At 35.3% G+C, this 20126-nt stretch overlaps 1 protein-coding gene across 1 annotated transcript; it reads left to right on the forward strand.

The window, feature by feature from the left end:
• The first annotated feature begins 1980 nt into the window (after positions 1-1980).
• On the forward strand, positions 1981-11809 carry LOC306762011 (histone-lysine N-methyltransferase SETDB1-B-like). The gene is made up of 8 exons (XM_079248362.1): positions 1981-2108; positions 3290-3376; positions 3698-4051; positions 4183-4356; positions 6407-6608; positions 6702-6775; positions 10059-10249; positions 10917-11809. The coding sequence occupies exons 2-8, from the start codon at positions 3295-3297 to the stop codon at positions 11028-11030; spliced, it is 1191 nt and encodes a 396-aa protein (XP_079104488.1). The 5' UTR covers positions 1981-2108; positions 3290-3294; the 3' UTR covers positions 11031-11809.
• Positions 11810-20126: the final 8317 nt, after the last annotated feature.

The following is a 20126-nucleotide window of genomic DNA, read 5'->3' on the forward strand; positions in this document are numbered from 1 at the left end:
TTTACACCACGCGAAGCCTGCAGCCTGAAGAAAAAGGATGTTTGAAGTCAAGGATGTACTGCACTTCTTGGTTAGACAAAATTACATCAAAATGCATTTTACTAGCACTGCATAAAGTGATATAAAAATGTACCAGCTAAGAAAAGGTGAAGTACCTCTTCAGTGTAAAACCATATTGTTTATATTTGATGAAAAATGGAAAAGCTGAGCTTCAATGTGTAAATTTCGTGCATTATTTATTATATTGTGAAGTAAAAACCCTTAGCCGTTTTCCAGCGTAGCTTTAATATAATTATTAGGTTATAAACTAAACTTTCATTTTGAAAAAAAAAAAAAAAGAAGATTTGTAGTTTAGTTTTTTTGTCAAGAAATTTTGAAATGAATGCCTTTTAACTGTTCATAAAACCCTGCCAACATTTTTTTTGTAAAAAGTCTAAATTTAAAAGAAACTAGGTCTGTACACATTTTGGATAAAAACTATTTTAAAAAGATCAAATGTCTGTTTGTATTGGCAAGAATTACTCTATTCATACAAAATAATCTTACATTACTTATTTTTAACAAAAATAATAAAGAAGATCAGGGAAGCCCACACACCATAATCACAAGACTGAAGCAGCTTGCGACATTATCATTTCCAATTCTGCCAAGGTACAGCATGAACATGCTATTGCTTTATTTACATTTATAACTGCGGGACTTTAATCGCATATGTTTGAATAAACTCCTGCCCACATACCAATAATGTGATTGTCCTACCTGAGAAAATAAATTTTTTAAAAAAAGAAACAAATCTTTGCAATGAAAATGCCACTGTGTTTAGTGAGTGGAAGACAGAAAACTATTAAGATCAATAGTGTGTTCAGATTCTAGGGTATTATCAGCAAGTTTACAACATATATGTTGTCACTCAGACAGTAGACCAGGCATCCTAAATCAATTTATACAAGCAGAATACTGAATATACATGATGGTTTTAATCATTACATTTCTATGGATACCAGCTCACTAGTAAAAACTTTCAATAAGATGGCTTTAAGACAGTGAAGCAAGCAACTAAAATTTGTGTAGTTTGCTTGAATATCAGTTTAGCAATGGAAAAATAAAGAGCATACTAGGAAAGATGACAAAAGGAGTTGGAAGAATGAAGGAAAGGAAAGTGGTTAAGAAAACCACGAGATGAGAAGTACAGATAGAACCAGGAGAGAGGTGACGATAATATTTCAACTGATATTTTGACCCAGGTTTAAAAAGTAGCATATTGATTAGTGCTGTGGCATCACAAGAGGTTTCTGGTTCAAACCTTGGCTGGGGGGGAACGTTGAACAGCGACCCTTCTGTGTGGAGTTTGCATGTGTTTGTATCTCCCCGTGTATGTGTTCTCTCCGGGTACTCTGGAGACCTAACATGCATGTCTTTGGATGTTAGGCATTATTTGTCTCTCTGTGTTGGCCAATCGATGGACCGGTGGCTATTCCAGGGTCCTTTTGCCATCCTTTTGCCAAATGATTGCTGGGATAGGCTCCAGCTTCCTATGACCTGTAATTGGACTAAGCAGTTCTGAAAATGAATGAAGGCTTAAACAGCATATTGCCTATAATAGGGAAGGATCAGACCAGATGTGATCCTGTGAGGCCTTGAAGACAGAGCATGTTTTGTTTTACAGTTAAAAGTTTGAAGGACAAAGATGGAATTTTTTTCAAAACATTGAAAAAATAAAAATGAAGTTTGTTCTCAAGGAAATGTTAGAACATAACTCTAAAAACAAAAGCAGTTAAGTGTTCCTTCAAGTATAGTAGAGAGTAGTTTGCTTTAGAGGATATTCATTCATTCATTCATTCATTCATTCATTCATTCATTCATTCATCTTTTTACGCAACGTGTCGGTCCGCACTCCTGGCCAGCTGGTGGCGGTAATGGACCTCTGTACGTTTTTTAGCAACCGCAAATAAAACCGGAAAAGATTACTTTGTAGGCTAACAGCGCTAGCAATTTTCAGCCACCACCTTGCGGTTGGTAATACAGTAACTACAATAGAATAATTTGGAAATCGTGGTGAGGCTACACTTTTATTGTTTTAAGCAGAAACATTCAGCACTTGAAATTAGGTAAGCAGAGAATTTTGACCTGAGTATTTGGTATTTAGTGTTGGCTACATTAGCATCTTTATGCTTAGTACATTGTCACGAACGTAGGCTAAACAAACGAGCTAATGCTATCAATAACCGCCAAAATAAGATATATATATATATATATATATAAAAACGTACTGTTAACGGTCAAAAGAAGTAAACTGAATCCAAAACAAAGAAAACCGAAAAGACTGTTTTCCGCACGTCTTCAGTAAGTTTAAATATTTATCAATTAGTCACATTTACATCTTCAATAGTCTGTCAACCTATGCACGCTTAACATTTATAGTAGCATGTTTTTACCAAAAATGCACCGTGTTGTTGACACACTTTTTGGACAGCAAGCGGGTAGTGGTGTTCTGAAGAAATAGTTTATACCTAATAAAAGTGCACAATAAGCGTTGTCATATATTGTACCCGTCAATTAAACAAAAGCGCAGTCTAACAATGAGGGTATATTTTGGACTTCTAGGAAGAACATTTGCGTTTTGTTTTATTTTTTCTTTTTTACAAGTGAAGGTTGAGCAGATGGGTTATGAGTAGTCAACATGTTTAAAAAATAAATCTGGGTATTATAGGAATAAATACTACCGCCCCAATACTTACTACTATTAATAGTATTACAAATAATAATTTGCTTCATAGATCAACTCCTGTTTCCAAAATATTTAGGTGAATTCAAGTATGAAGATAACATACACATCTCTGTTGAATATTGTCAACATGGACATGGTAAGAAATATTGAGGAAATCAATAAATAAAAACAATTTACCTTAAAACCTACAATGAGGTTTTTATTTATTTATATATATATATATATATATATATATATATATATATATATATATATATATATATATATAGCTCCTTATTTAAAAAAAAGAAAAAAAAGTAAACAAATTGCTACAAATAACTACAGGTTTCTTCACCCAGCATTGTGGTGATAACAAGAAGTTCATGTAATCTCTGTGTTTTTCACTCACATATGAGTGATGATGGACACTTGCATATCTTTATTGATCATGATATGATATTTCAACTTTAATTGTATTATTTCTCCTTAAATTTAGTGTATATTGTAGAAATGTGAACATGTTTTTAGGCCTTTACAGAATTTCAGGGTCTGATTTTATTTCTTTTAATTGTGTTTTGCAAGTGGTTATGGAAGTCGATGTGTTGGATGACTTGGATCCCAGGACGCTTGCACTGAAGAACTACATGGGGATAGTAGAAAACCATAATGGTTGGTACATATGTTCGTTACTAGAAAGAATAAAAAAACATTTTCTCCACAATGTGTCAGTAAGGCTCTACTTTATCATTGTTGTTATTGATTGTCTCTGGATCTGGACCAGTGATTGCCTTTGTATGCAGCAGTTACAAAAATTAGATCTTATTCCATATTTGAGATGCGTTGGTGTACAAAAACTTTTCATTTTGCTCAAAAATTATTTTGAAATCATCTTTCATAAATGTAGCTTATTTTCATTTTGCAGTATGTTTTGTCTTCCGTATGCTTTGTTCGTTGTGTTTTACTCTCTCAATAATATTTTTTTTCCCCTAGAAAATCTGTCTAAATCCACACACAAGTCCTTCCCCTCTTCAAATGAAACCTCCAGGAAGACACGACGATGTCAAAGCGACCCTTACTATATTAATGTTAAGAAAAAAGCAGTGGTCGTTTTGACCAGGCTACCTGAATGCACAGTCAGTGCCCTGCAAAAAACACCACCTGAGCAGTTCTACGGTGAAGCAGACTCTCCCACCACTGCTTGTTCTGATACATCATGGCAACCAGACGATAACTCTGAGGATTCAGATTTTTCAGCCTTGATCAATAAACGGAAACCTACAAAACCCAAAAAGGGTGACACAGCAAGTACCCCTGCACCAGCAACAACCAGTAATAACAAGAGTGGTAAGGCTAAGCACTAGCACTGTGATATGAAGATACTTTCATTTGGAAATTAAATATGATGTTAAAATTAAATTTCTTTAAAATCTAATTTGTCAAATTGTTTGTGTTTGCGGTATCTTTTTCTCCCACAGTTACAGGAAGAGGCACAGTTGTTGAGTCATCTGCTTTTGCCCATAGCTCCAATGAAACCACAAAAGTTCGTCCTAATTTGCCAGAGGTAGATCTCCAAATGGACATGGTAGTCTTGGCCAGGAAGAGGGCCATGAGGTGGCAACGAGGAAAAATCGTGGAGGTAGTAACAAAAGGTAAGACTGAGGGTAAAAGAGAAAGAGGACAAATATATATTTCAATTAAACACATTTAAAAAGAATTAATAACCAATCAGAAGTTGAATGGACCTTGGAAAATGCATGATTGACAGATCCGCCTGCAGTTTAGATGTACACACTACACATATGATAGAGCAGAGATGTAAGTAAATAGCTGTAAATGTATGCTTTGGTACATCAGTTTTATTGGTTGAATGGAGGGTAAGTTTAGTAAGTCTGGTAATGTGTTACTCATCTTTTGACATACCACCGTTAAAATAAGGTAACATAGGCCGTTTAGTTTTTAAACTGTCACAGATTGTGGATGAAGTAATGTTTAGACATCAGCCCAGTGTTTCTGAATTTACCGTCTGATTTGCCTTGAAATGAGACCAAGTCTTCCTGAAAAACTACAAGACTGAGGTTGTTTAAATCTCTACTGAACAATGAGCATGAAGGTTCATTAGCACAAAGTTCTTATGTAAATACAGTACCTGTCAAAAGTTTAGACACACTTTCTTATTAGATTCAATGGAACAGCGTGTCTAAACTTTTGACTGGTAATGTCGAAATATATATTATAAAGTTTGTAGTTTATTTAAAGACAAAATGAGCAGCAACAAGTCTACCGCCTTTTTCTGGTGGTATCAGGAATTTTTGGTAACAATAAAAGTGTGCAGTTTTCTCTTTTCCATTAGCAGCAGCTGCAAAGCCGCCTTTCTTTGTTAGCAGCAGCTGCAAAGCCACCTCTCACATTAAAGCTTGTTACAGACTCCACGGGAAGCGAGAACTGAGTTCTTGCTCTAAAGAGGCTGCAAGAATAAGAAAAAAAATCTTTTTTTGTCAGGTCCATTAGCACGTCTGCATCGGGGAGGGATCACTGCGGGTGGCGATGTCTGCTTTTATGTGCAGTGAACCCACTTGTTACCTCCACCAAGGAAATTATGTTTTTACAGGCACCTGTCTCTTTGTGTTCAAGATAACTCAAAAAAGTGATAGTTTTTGGAAATGTGAAAAGAAAGAACTGATTACATTTTTGTGGTTATCTGGATCACCATTTGGATCCTGGAATTTTTTTAAAGGATTCTTTAACATTGTGCTTGGGGGATGTTTGCTCCGTGAGTGCTTTTCTAGTTTCATATTTAACGGGCAACTTTGTGTGCAACAGGGTGGGTTGTGCGCACGGCTGCATCCCTGTGTTTTAATGCCACATGTAAAAATGTTCATACTTTCTCACCACCCGATCAACTGTTTTATCAAAAAAACTGTTTTACCTGCAACAACAAAAACGCGGAAACAGGAACTCCACTTCATGCTTTTCCGTGTTAACGACGTCCACCTCAAATGTCCAACCAATCACACGATACTTCTTGGTGCCCCGCAAGAAAAAAGTTCTGCCAGCCTGATGTGTCCAAACACATCCACGAGAACAAAGTGACGTCATTTTCTTCTCAGGACCTCAAGAACAAGAAAAAGGTTCTTTCTTCTTGTGGAGTATGTATCAAACTTAACTCGCCCACCCTCCCCCCTCCTAAAGAACACGCGTAGCTCGGTCCTTATGAGGCTCCCAACTGCAGTCAGAGCAGGAGGTGATTAAGTTGACGCTGGTTAATTCGTCCTGGTTTACTGTCAGAAATAAATGTCTATTAATAAAGAGTGTGGATGAAAACATTTAAAAGTTGAAATTACTGTAACGTGTTGTAGATTCTGAATTAGATATTAACTGGAGATGCAGCTGTTAGTTAAAGTATTTGAAATGACACTTTAGCTTTGGATCTATTCAGTTTTGGCCAGGATGTTTTCCTATTTCTTTTTTGCTGTTTCAAAGTTAAATTCCTTTATCCAGACGTGATAGAGTTTGAGTTTATTATATTAATCTCTTTTACTATTATTTGATTTAATAATCGCTTAAAATCCCTTTAAATAAAAATTTTTGTGGGGCAAATTTCATTATACAATGAAAAGGTAAAAATTATAATGACATTGATGGTGAATTAAGAGCTTGAACACTTTTGTCCTTGTTTCTTTTCTTTTTTCATCCTTCCAGAAGATGGACGGGTAAAGTACAAAATTGGTTTTGAAGAGAAGGGAAAGAGCCTCGTATCAGGACACCATATCGCCTTTGAGACCACACCAAAGCTCGATCAGCTATATGTTGGAGCCCGTGTCGTGATCCAGTCTCCAGACGACAGGCTTTGTTTCATGCCTGGTATTTTGTCTGAACTTCCCAGTAGAAAGAACCGATTAAGGTCTGCATCTGAATGAGTGTTTCCTGAAGAGAATACATTACTATGTTTTTGCTGAAGATCTTATTTGATACAAATATTTTCTCACCTTTCCAGGTTCTTGGTTTTTCTTGATGATCACACGCCGCTTTATGTTGGCTTACCTTCGCTTCACCTTGTGTGCAAACCACGTAAGTTTATCTCCTATGGTATTTTGTCATACTGTCCTTTTCTTCCTTAATGTTCTGTTCAAAATTATACCGTCAGTTTGTCATTAAAAACAAAGAAATTAATCATTTGAAAAGTGTGGGCAGATAAAATTTCTATTCTAGTCTAGCACTATTCAAGTAAATTCAACTTTATTTATATCGCGTCAAATCACGGCAATGCCATCTCAAGACGCTTTACAGACAGGAGAAAAAAAAACATAATGAAAGCCAATTCATAATAGCCTATATAAGGAAACCAACGCAATCTGTTGGGGGGAATAAGAGCGAGAGATAAAGAGAGTTCAGTGCATCAGGAAATGTCCCTCAGCAGTCTAAACCTATAGCAGCATAACTAAGGGATGCTAACAATCCCCAACTATAAGAATTATCAAAAAGATAAGTCTTCAGCCTAGTCTTAAAGGTGGGAAGGGTGTCTGCTTCCCTAACATTAACTGTGAGCTAATTCCATAAGAGAGGGGCCTGATAACCAAAGGCTCTGCGTCCTCTTTGAGACTCTAGGAACCACAAGTAAGCCTGCAGTCTGGGAATAAAGTACTCTGCTTGGTATATAAGGAACTATGAGGTCTTTGATATATAGTGGTTCCTGGTTGTGTAGAGCTTTATATGTAAGAAGAAGGATTTTAAATTCTATTCTAGATTCAACAGGCAGCCAATGAAGAGAGGCTAAAACTTGAGAAATATGATCTCTCTTGCTGGTTCTGGTCAGGACTCTGGCTGAAGAGTTCTGGATCAGTTGAAGGCTTTTCAGGGCATATTTAGGACAGCCCAGTAATAGAGAGATTCAGTTATCTAGTCTTGAAGTAACAAAAGCATGAACCAGTTTTTCTGCATCACTCTGAGACAGAATGTCTCTGATTTTGGCTATATTACGTAAATGAAAGAAGGCTGATTTAGTAACCTGCTTAATATGTGGGCCAAAGGACAGGTCAGAGTCAAATATAACTCCAAGGTTTCTCACTGTAGCACTGGAAGCTAAAGTAATGCCGTCCAGGTTCATTACAAAACTGGGAAATTTGTGTTTTTCAGATCCAAAGAGAATTACTTCAGTCTAGTCTGAGTTTAAGAGGAGAAAATTTCTTGACATAAAAGTCTTTATGTCTTTGAGACAGTTGTGTAGCCTATCGGGCTGATTTGTTGAATCTGGTTTAAAGGATAAGTATGTCTGAGTATCATCTGCGTAACAATGAAAGTTTATTCCAGGTTGTCTAATAATTTTGCCTGAAGGGAGCATATATAGTGTGAAGAGTATTGGTCCAAGTACAGAACCTTGAGGAACTCCATGACTTACTGTAGTTTGTGAGGAGGACCTGTCATTTACATGGACAAACTGAAGTCTATCAGATAAATATGATTTAAACCAGCTGAACGCTGTACCGGTAATTCTAACCACCTGTTCTAGTCTCTGTAAAAGAATATTATGATTGACTGTATCAAATGCAGCACCAAGATCAAGCAAGATAAGTACGGACAGAAGTCCTTTGTCTGAGGCCGTAGGAAGGTCATTAGTAACTTTCACCAATGCTGTCTCAGTGTTATTATAAACTCTAAATCCTGTCTGAAATTCTTCAAATAAATTATTTCTGCACAGGTAGACATGTAGCTGAGCTGAAACTATTTTCTCCAGAATTTATAAACGGGAGATTAGATATAGGTCTATAATTTGCTATCACTTCTAGATCCAGAGATTGCTTTTTAAGTAAAGGCTTGATTACAGGAGTTTTAAATGATTGTGGTACATATCCTGTCACTGAAGACATATTGAGAAGATTTAATAGTGATGTATTAATTAAAGGGAAAATGTCCTTAAAGAGGCTCGTTGGGAGAGGGTCTAAGATACAGGTGGATGGTTTAGATGAAGCTATTATATTAGTTAATTCAGAGTATTGGACAGGACAGAAATTATTTAGACACAAGTCAGATCCTGGTTCTAAGGATGCTTCGGAGACCACAACAAGCTCAACATTATAAGTAGAAGGCAGAATATTGTGGATTTGATCTCTAATAGAATCAATTTTATTCCTGAAAAAATACATGAAATCATCACAGCTAAGTGAGAAAGGAATACATGGCTCAACAGCAATCCAACTCCTAGTAAGCCTGGCTACAGTGCTAAAAAGAAACTGAGGGTTGTTTTTTTTTTTCCTCTATCAATGATGAATAATAAGCTGTTGTTGCCAGTCGTAAGGCTTTATTCTATACAATTAAACTTTCTTTCCATGTTAAGTGAGACTCCTTCAATCCTAATGAATGCCATTTGTTTTCCAAATGCCTTGACGCCTGTTTTAGAGCTCGAAGCTGGGAATTAAACCAGGGAGCCTTCATAATCTTACTCAATTTCTTCTTCTTTAGGGGAGCAACATTATCCAAAGTTGTACACATTAAGGCTATTTTAGTATCAATATGCTGATCAATCTGCATTGATTGGTTTTATTTGTAGCAACACCGTATTTTACTTTGAATAGTCTAAATAAGAGAGACTGTCATTTCTGGTTTTCATGCTTTTTTTTCCCCCTTTTTTTTTTTTTTTTTTAAATAGTCACGTTTATGTTTTGCTAAATAGTGTTGATTACAACAAGTGCTGCTGTCATCTTTCTTTACATTTCTTTGCTTTGTGTATCTAGGATTCCTAATAATATAAAGGTCTGGGCTCCATAAAAGATTTTCAATCGAGCTATTTTTTTCTTATGTTTCCTCAGCTGTTCTTGCAGAAACATACAGTAGATATAAAAAAGACTGCACACTTCTGTTGAAATACAAGGTTCCCCTTCACAATGTCCTGAATTACATGGTCAGTCAGTATACACCTTTAAAATCTATCAAATGAAATTGTTTGTTATTTCTGGCTTGCAAATGTTGTAGTGCTGATTTCACTGATTTTGTAAGCGATATTCATTTTATTTAGCAACTATTTCTTTATATCACGCAGTCACAACTGTTATTTACGTTTTGTTCTCACTTTTTGTTTAGGTTTTTTAAATTATTATTGTGAAATGATTGTGCTTCTGCATCGTTTAGATTATGAGTAAATTAAATCATGTTGCATCCACACAAGTGTTACTGCCAGAAATTGTCACAATCCCTATCAGACCATTATTTGTGAGATCCTAACAATCACAAAAGTCTTAAAATGACCAAAAAGATGAAACAAAAATTCCACTTGAGCTGCACAGTTGGCAGCTGCATCCACTTGCAGAGATATGTCATAGAAAGAAGAATGATGGAGTTTTTGTTTTCCCTTCTACAGTGGAAGATCCTCTTGAAGACATCCCTGACAACCGTCATAAGTGTTTCATGATACAGTATCTCAAGAACTGGCCTTACCCACATCTCACCCATTACAAGGTCGAGCAGAACATCAATGCCGAGTTGAATGGAGTCCTGCAGAAATGCACGGTGGAAGTGGTTGACTGCAGTTTGATAAATGTTGTTTTTGAGGTCAGTGTTTGTATTTTTCGTTTTGTATTTTTAAAATATTTTAATGTTCTTATTTATTTTTTCAAATGTCTTTCATATCTTAAATGAAAGGAACCTGACTAGGTTTTGAATGTAGGGAATTGCATCCCCAGACGAACAGCAGCATATGACACATTACACTGTCATCATGACCAGAAAGACCCATGTATGCTTGATTACATATGTAAATAGAATCTTACATTTCTACCCTCCTACTGCTATGAATCTTTTACGTTGCCACTGTAGTTAAGTTAGTTAATTTACTACTAGTGGTCAGCATTGAGTTGGGAGTTCAGATCCAAATTTATATTGTTCCACAAAAAATTCTCCAAATCTCAGTTTTGCTGTATTGCCATTAGGTGGCAGTATTGGCTACAAAATATTGACCAGTTAGTCAGTCGTTTTCTTGAGTGCTTTGTCCAATTAGGGGTCACATAGAAGCTGGAACCTATCCCAGCAATCATCAGGCAAGAGGAAGGGTACACCCTGGACACTTCCCCAGTTAATTGCAGGGATATTGACCAGCCTTTATATTTAAATGAAGAAAGGAGGAAAAAAGATATAGCTGCAGCTTTGCTTGATAATTCATTGATTCATCTGTCAGTATTTCTTTCATTGAACTTCTATTTAATATTCATTTGTTACACAGAGCACTCAGAGCAAGGAATGGATCCACCGAGGCTCTATACGCCTGGAACACATGGCCAAGTTCTTGAAGTTGAACGATGATAAAGGATCTCCAAATGACTCAGACCACAAATAGTCCACAGAGACATGTACATTGTATATTCGCTATGAAGCTTGTTTTTAAATGATGGAATTGATCTGTTTTTGTTTTTCAATATACATCCCCTCAGAAAGAAAGAAAATGAAACTGTAAAATGGAGTTGTTTTTTTCTCCTCTACTGTAATTACCAGTACATATGTTAAGCTATAGTTACACAGTGCATTGTTTTGTTTTGTTTTTTTTGTTTCAAAATACATTTGTAAATCTCATACCCAACTGGTTATTTTCTTCTTTTATCACCCAGAATGCTGTATGACTATTATGTTCTCCCATCATTCAAGTAGCTGTTAATAGAAGCAAATGTTGAAGAATGTCTGCACCATCTTTTTAATTATTTAGCTTTATGACAGCCAGAGTTGTACAGATTAAAGTGGTGACTAACTCACCATGGTTGACAACTTTATTTTGCAGTCAAACTGTTGCTATATTTTTTTTCCATTACTGTTTTAAGTTAAATATTTAAGGTGTCAGAACATTGTGAGGGAAGACGCTACATCTTAAGCAGTAAAATGTTGTCATGCTGCTCAGCAGTTTTGGATATTTGTGAATTATTTCAGTTTTGGTAGTACTTCATTTTGCCATATTTTCACATTTTAAATTCAAAATTTCACCATCTCAGTCTTTTTTTAATTTGTTTCACAAAATTTTGTTCTTAACAAAATAGTTTGATTGACAATGTGTTAGCATTAGTTAATTCGCTTGTCAGTTTTATTTACCTTTTTTTATAATGATAAACAATAAAAGGATTTCCTGATGCTTTGGGTTATTCAATTGTATACCTATATGTGTACACACATATATTTGAGTATATAGCCTGAGATTACAGAACATAAAGCCCTCATACAAACCGAGCTGAATTTGTTGTTAAAGAAAAAACTCCAAAATGTTACCATTGGATGAGTACACTTGTTTTTAACAGCTTCTCTGGTAAACAAATGCCAACATATAGGGCTACAGGAAAAGACAAATTAGAATAAAGAAAATACAAAATATGTTGATATTAAGATAAAACAAGCAACACTTTGTGCCAACCAAAGTTAAACATCTTAATATTAATAGATGTCATGTCTGCTTCTGGAGCCATCACTCCAGGACTTATTAGGAGAATTTTATAAAAGCCAAATTATTGCAGACTTGCATATCACCGTTTTTAATTACACATAATCACTTTTTTAAATGCAAAGAACTGAAATTGTGTAAGATTGATATGCATATGAAACCAGCTTTGCAGCTGGAGCTTTGATGTAATAATTTAGTTGTGGAAAGTGTTCATTGTCTTATTTATCTAAGTATGCTATGATATATTGATTGGCCTATATAAACGACTGGAAAAAAATCTACTGGAAAAACAGGCAGGCTTTACATTAATAACAAAATGTTGAAGATATGCTGTAATACATCACTGCTGTATCCCATCATAATAGACGAATAGTCACCATGTTGATACATTAAACAATCAGTCAGTTTTATATAAGAGACTACTTCTGAATGTTGGTGGTTACTGATACAACTAACAATGTTCAAGCCACCTGAAATGGGATGGGATTTTTCCCCATTCGTGAAAGAGGAACCAGTTGAAATAAGATGTTAGATTTTCTATTGCAACATGAAGTGAACTGAAACTGCATTGTGACTGTTAACTAAAAGTACTACGGCCCAGTTTGACAGCTTTTATTCACAAATACATTAGGTGTTGAAATATTTGTTGGATTTCTTTATGCTGTACATTTGTTAAATCCTCTTTTGACTTCTTCCTTCAGCTAAAGTTTGAAGTGAAAAAGATTACTAAGTTTATTGAGCAGAAAAAAAAGAAAGAACAGAATTGCAATTTGGAGAGACAGTTCAGAGGTTCGATGGCAGAAGTCTGAAATGCTCTAAAGAGTTCTAGACTAACTCATCCTTTTATGATCGCAAATGGGCTTCAGGTGCCTGCCATAAATCTATGTTAATCTAAACAAGAATGGTCTGTTGTTAGGTGTAACACTCTTAAAAGTAAGAGAGTGTTCAAGTTAATCAGATCACAGATGTCTGAATGCAGACATCTCAGGGCCTCTACACATTAGCTATGTCCGTAAGGAGAATGAGCAGATACTGTGTACCGGTAACTAAGCTTAAGTTCTTAAGTTCATCATGACCTTTTCAGAAAGCCCACAAAGCCAGACATGTCAGACATGAATATTTGTTAAGGACTATAAAATGTACGAAAATCTAAGTTAAAACATAAAATTTCCACAACAGGTTTTTATATTTATACATGGTGAGAGTTAAAGTAAAGTTTAACTTAGGTAGTTTAATTTTGTATTAAGATATAAATAAATAAAAAAGACTAAGATGCTATTTCACCGTTCATAGAATGAAAGAATTAATTTTGTATTAGTGCACATTTTGTGAGAAACAATTATATTTTGCTAAGGTTGATAAGATAATGATATTTATCTATTTTTCCAGGGGTCTTCAATGTTTTCCAGGCCAAAAACACCACAACAGAAGCAGAAACGGAACAGAGACCATCATATGGCCTGTGTATTGTGACCTTGCAAATGACTGTTAGGTTTTTTATTTTTATCTCAGTGGAAAATATGCCATTTAAAAGTTAAGTGAGGTCATCACTGAAAGGTACGGCCAGCTCTGTAGGTTCTGGAGAGTTAAAAATGTCCAGGCTACGTAATTTTAACATATGATATCTTTTTTTTTGTTTTTCACAAGAAAGCCACTGAAACCGAGTGGTACAGCATTGCAGTGTTTTCTTAGTTCTCAGCAACAGAATGATTCGCGAAATGTGTTTGCAAAAAAAGTTTTGACTATATTAGCACGCTCGTTCCTATAGATGACTACATACAAATAACACTTCCACTGTTTAGCAGAAAGGCAAGTTAGCTTTGCATCACCCCTGCGTTCAGCAAGACTGCCTCTGTTGAACGGTTTCATGCCTCGCTTTGACAGAAAACATCTGCTCGCAGAAACATCACATTGACCTCCACACCAGAAGTTGTAGTTCCCCCTAAACCCTGTCAATAAAGATACTAACATTGTTACCTGACTCCCCTTCTGTGAAAACATTAAAAGCATTTTCTAATAAACCTTTGAATGAACCTTTTTGTGAGACTCCGTTCCATGACAGGCTGCCCCAGGGGGGTGTCCAATCCAATATCAAAAGGGGCCAGCTCCTGGCCACCCTTCAAGCACCGCCCTTGTCCTGAACATTACTCAGCTGTACAATGAAAACAAAGTCTTGATTTGATATTGTTTTAATACAACAATGTGAACATTTTACATGCTAAAATATGGCAGCATATTAAAACCTAAAACATATCAGAAATACAAATTTGCATGCATATTTTTATAGATAGCAAATCAGAAGGCAGTTAATGAAATATTTCATGCAACGTCTTCTTATTCAGTCCATTCACAATGTAAACAAAAGGAATCAGACCATCATGATTTAACTTTCTTCATTCATCTATTAAGCAACGTGGCTTTGTAACCCTGTTGATCTCCATTCTTTCATAACCGTCTTCTGATGTCACTTTCAGCAGGATGACAGCCCAACGAATTTCACTCATTCTAAAATTATTTTAAACCAGTTTATGAGGTTGTTGTCCTTCAATGTCCTCCACAGTCACTTAATACAGTTGAGCAGGGATGTGGTGGGACAGAAAATTTACATTAAGGATGGGAAATCAAGCAAAATGCAGCAATTTTACAAAGGCTGTGGTGGGAGCAGTAAATATGGGAATGAATGTTCACATTTTAGGATAATTAAGATTGAGATAAGATTTCCATAAAAAAAAACTGGTGAGACTGGTGATGAACTTCTGGTGTTGTTTCAGATCTGGATGTAAAGAATTTGTAGCGTACCAGAAGGAAGTATTCTCATGTTAAGACTATAACACCACATGGTGTCAAATGTAACTTCCAGCATTTCTGAGGAGCTGAATGAATTATAAAACTGTGATCATCTTATAATTTAATTTAAAGCACACGCAGGTCCAAATAATGACAATCTCATCAAACTTCATGACATTGCTTACCAAGAGATTATTTACTCAATCAGCAGTTAAATTTACACAAGCTAACCCAGTAGATGTTTGATTAATCTGTGAGGGGAATTTTTATAAACAATTAAATAAATGCATAAAAACTTGTTGTCAAGGATACTGACAATAAAATTACAACACAATTGCTTCACAAAATCTGTTTATAGTTATACTAAAATAAACATTTGACAAAACAGAAATAAAAAAAGGAGAAACAAACAGCCACAGCTTCAATTTCCCACAATAAGTTAAGCAACAGAGAGAAGGGAAACATAAATGCAGATAAACAGATGTAAAATTTAAACATGCGATTGGCAGTGTCTCAGTGTGCTGTATGTAACATCCTCTTCTTTTACTTCACTCTGTTGGAAGAAGAGTCATTATTACAGTTAGAAATGTAAAGCTAAATGTCCAAGTTGAGGGGCAATCTTAATCAAATGTTAATATTAGTCTGATGATCTTGTTTAAATGTCAGGGATTTTGCTCTGTTTTTCTCTATTATCCTAACTTATAATTTAAGTTTCTGTCTGACTCCAGCTGATTCTGTCTTAAACCAATCCAATCTGTTCCCAGATTGACACAGAACATCTTTTTCCTTGCGAAATCAACAATAAGTTACGAATTTCCAAAATTCATTTACAGAGCTGAGAACTCAGACTAAGCAAAGCCATGTGTTGTAATAGTTACCCTTTTCACTTTTGGTTTCTTCATAGAAACCACAGAGCTGTATGTAACGTCCCCATCATGTTCAACACTGGATTCCTGTGGTGGGGAAATGAAAATTGTACAGAAGGTTTAAAACTAATTTCATTTTTGTTTTTTTCTTTTAAAAAAATCTTGCAGCTGACAGCAGAGAGGATTATTTCCCCATCTCTGTGTGAAAGAGTGCAGTATATTAAATGTCTGGACTTTCCAAAACGTGGCTTTACATAACTTAAGAAATACCACAATTAAAAGAGAAAGCGAAAATTATTTTTGTGGTGTTCAAAATTCAGCAGTAACACACTTTTTTTTTTTTTTTTAAGTTGCTGTCATTAGCACATTCAAACCAATAAGAAAAACCAAAGATTAGTTCTGATTAGTTTCAGGCATACTGAAAAAATAGAAAACTGTCATTTTTCTATACCATGATTTGCAGATCTTGTTCATCAACTTAGCAGAGGTGAGCAGTGGTATTTTCTGATATTGTTACTGTTAGCAATACTAACCAGTTGTGTGGCTCTTGATTTTCCACTGGCTTGCCCTGTTGAAACAAAAATGCTCTTGCTACAAAGCATAGCCAACTTACCAAGTAAATACAACATTTAAAAAAAAGGTGAGAGTGGAAGCTCAGTTAGACTTACTGCATTTCAGTATTAACCAGATGAGCAAGGCCAAAGTTAAAATCAAGACCAACAAACTCAGAGGAATGATTAATTTCTTTAGGTCAACAGAAGCACTGAAATATACATTTAAGGGTATGAGTTTAGTCAAATAAGTAATGATGATGCATTTGATATATTAATAATAAAAACTACCCTAGAAAACAGTTTGATCTGAGTACATTATGGCCAAGGTTCAATGTAAGCAGCATATAAAGTAAACGGAAGACATCTGACCTTGTTTGTTCTTGTTCAGCTGTTGTAACTGCTCCGTCTGATCCAGGACTGGGTGTGGCTGTGACCCATTACAGAAATATTGATTACAAATCCTCATGTGCGACATGATGATGCAACAAATGGTTTTACATGTTGAGTCAATAATTACATACCAGTAGGTCTCTCAGTCACAGTTAGATGTACTGGCAACTGAATGTCTCCTTGGACAAACCAATACCAGCCGCTGGTCCGTAGTTTCAGTCCAGTTATTGTCACTGCAGTTACACCTGGAACACTTCGGTTGAAGAACACTGTTGTTTCATCAACTGTTCCCGATGGCTCCATCACGCAGTTGCCACCCAGCATGCACCATTTCATTTCTCCAGGGTTACTGTGGTAACAGTTGATAGTTACACTTTCTCCTCTGAATCCTGTAACTTCCTGATGACTCACATGTAGACGGGCGATACCTTGATCTGAAACACAAACAATTTCTTTTTTTTCCTCTCTTTCATTATATAACATTAGATTATGAAAAAATGTCAAATTTAGATTGTCGGAGTTAAATTTTCTTTAAAAATTTGAAATGAGCATGAAAAAAGATGCTTACCGGTGGTGACTGACAGCTGTAGATACTGTTTAACATCAACCCCATTATCGATCTCCACAGCACACCAGTAGTACGTGTTTTGATGTGTCAGATGTTTTATAGTCACAGTAAAGATGTTTTTCTGTTTGTCATCAGAGATAGAAAACTTTCCTGAACCGTGGTGTTGGTTTGTTTTAATTGCATAAGAGCATGAATGCCAGTAATATCCTTTGCATAAGTATTTCACATGGTTTCTGTACTGAGAGTTATAGAGACAAGGGATGGTGACAGAAGTTCCAGCTTCCACTGATACTTTTCTGACTGTAGTTATGCCGTGAATTCCTACAAAATCAACACAGTATTTCATTAAAACTGCACAGTTATGTTTTATCAAATTATAGACGTCTCCACAGCAATGAAAAAGAAAACTAGTTGGATACTGCAGCATATGACAAAGTAGAATCATCAAAACTGATGTGGGAAGCACAAAGATGATTAAATGTGTGAACAGGCTAAACTACAATACATATATGCAGATGGAAACTAGCTAATCCTAAAATCTGGTGTAAAGCACCTTTCGTTAATGTTTTTACACATGGTCCCTGACAAATAAACTTTTTTTTTTTTTTTTTTTAAATTCAAACAAAAGCCACTGACCTGTTACTGCAGTAAGAATGAGAAGAATGCACAGAGGAACAGCCATACTGATGAAAGACACATTCAGAAATGTTGTTTTGCAACTCTACTTCCTAAATTTGCAAAATGTGGTAATTAGCTCCAACTGCAATCTGTCATCCTATTAAAAACAAGTTTTATGTCAGGTGGTTCATAAAAACAAAAATAGATTTTACATCTGTCGGCATGTATTACTTAAAAATAACTTAATCAGACGAGGGACACTATAAGAAAAGAAATTTTGTTTCACCAGATTTTATAGAAAGAAAGCTGATAAAAAAACAAAAACAAATGAATAATAAGGTTGTCTCAAGGTCATCTTGTGTGTCCATGCCCTTTCTTGCATAAGTAAAAGATACCCCCATATTTTGATGGTCTATGATGGAAAATATGAGTGGAATTTTACTTGAGGTTTAAGTTTAGAAATTAAACCAAAGCAATATTACATGGTAATGGATATTACTTTGAATATGTCTTTGTGTTTGTGGGTAAGAGCAGCTTTGCACAGTTGATGTAAATTTCTTAAGTTGAGAGACGTTGATGCATAAGTTTCAGTGATCTGCTCCTTTGTGTCTGCTCATTTCAGGCGAGTTAACCAATCATCGTTGTTTCATTGGTCATTAATAACCAACTTCTTAATCAGGAAGCCTATTTAGAGATGGATGAGTCTCCAGTAATCAGCCCTAATGCAGCATATTCTTAATTTGTTTTTCTGTTTACGATTTGTTTGAGAATAAATCTCACATTAAAATCAGGTCGACAAAACAAGGACTTTTCTTTTTTTATTGGTACATATAAAGACACATTCTTTAAATGGATAGCGCATAGCCTATATTCCAGTACATAACTTACATACTAATTAAAATGCAATAATTGAACTTGAAAACTGGGTGGTAACATTAGATACAAAGTTAGTTCTCTAAGTAGTATTGTGGGTGCAGCAGGGCTGACCCATTAGCTTTGGACCTCAGGGTTCTTTTGTACTCAACACACGCTCTTTGGGAAGCAAAAGTCCAGAAACCAGTTCTTCTTTTGGTCGTTTTAATGATGAAAAACAAAACCAAAAATTACACAAAGAAACTAGAATCCAGACCTTTCTACAAACAAAATTAAAAGCAGTGTAGGTCAAAAGACTGTGTTGCTCCAAGATCCAGTGGCTTCTGATCTTTTTTTCTTTTTGTTTATCATAGACCGAGTCTAACAGCCAATCAAAATTTAGCAACCTGCACGTCACCAGTCATTTTCCTGCAACACAGAACTTCAACATTTAAACATAAAATATCACAAAGCTATGATAACTGAAGATTAAATTACAATAAAGAAAAATGGCTACAACAAGTATAATTCTTCTTTCATCAAAAACAAAAATTGATACTCCATTAATCATTTATGGAATTCTTTTCTCATATATGAATGAATATAAAGAATCAGGAAACATGAGACTGCTTAGACTGACACAGTGAATCCCTGTCCTTGAGAAAATCCAACGGCGCCTACTACAAATAGTATTCATATTTATTATTTATATCTTCACATTAGACTGTTATATGTCCTGAAAACATCTGAATTTTACATAGAAAGGGACAAAGCATAAATATCATCTCCTTTCAGGGCAGTTCCGTCAGCTTGGTTTAAATGATGCGGCACATTCAGCTCGATCTGTGAACATACAAACACAACACTTTTTGTTATTACACAATTGGTGTTTACCTAAATAGATTTAAGCCAGACTTGCAGCAAAAATATGCCTTTAAGTTACAACTATCAGCTTTACTTTAAGGATACCCGTGTTTAAATTGGAGGTATGGGTCTTGGGATTATTGCTCACCTGTATAAAAAGTCTTCTTTAAAGGAGAATGAATATATTTGAAACAAGAACGTGACCAGAAATGTGACTTTTGTGGGTAATATAATACTGTGTTGGGAATCAGTTGTACACAATAACCGCCTGAAGTCTCAAACCCAAGAGAATTATTAAAGAATAAGGTTTCTACTTTGGGAAACTTTGCCAGGCCTGATATGATGTGTTCATACGGCTGCTTGAGTCATTTGAGCCAAAATACATCATGCCATGCATGTCGTTCACACTTAAATTGCTTCTTTAACTAAGTCAAGTCAAGCATTTCTAATTGCATTGAACAATTTCTAAATAAATTAATTTAAAATTTAGAATAAACTCCAGTCTTTTTATTTG

Source organism: Telmatherina bonti, assembly GCF_933228915.1.
Source record: "Telmatherina bonti genome assembly, chromosome: 11".
Lineage (NCBI taxonomy): Eukaryota > Metazoa > Chordata > Actinopteri > Atheriniformes > Telmatherinidae > Telmatherina > Telmatherina bonti.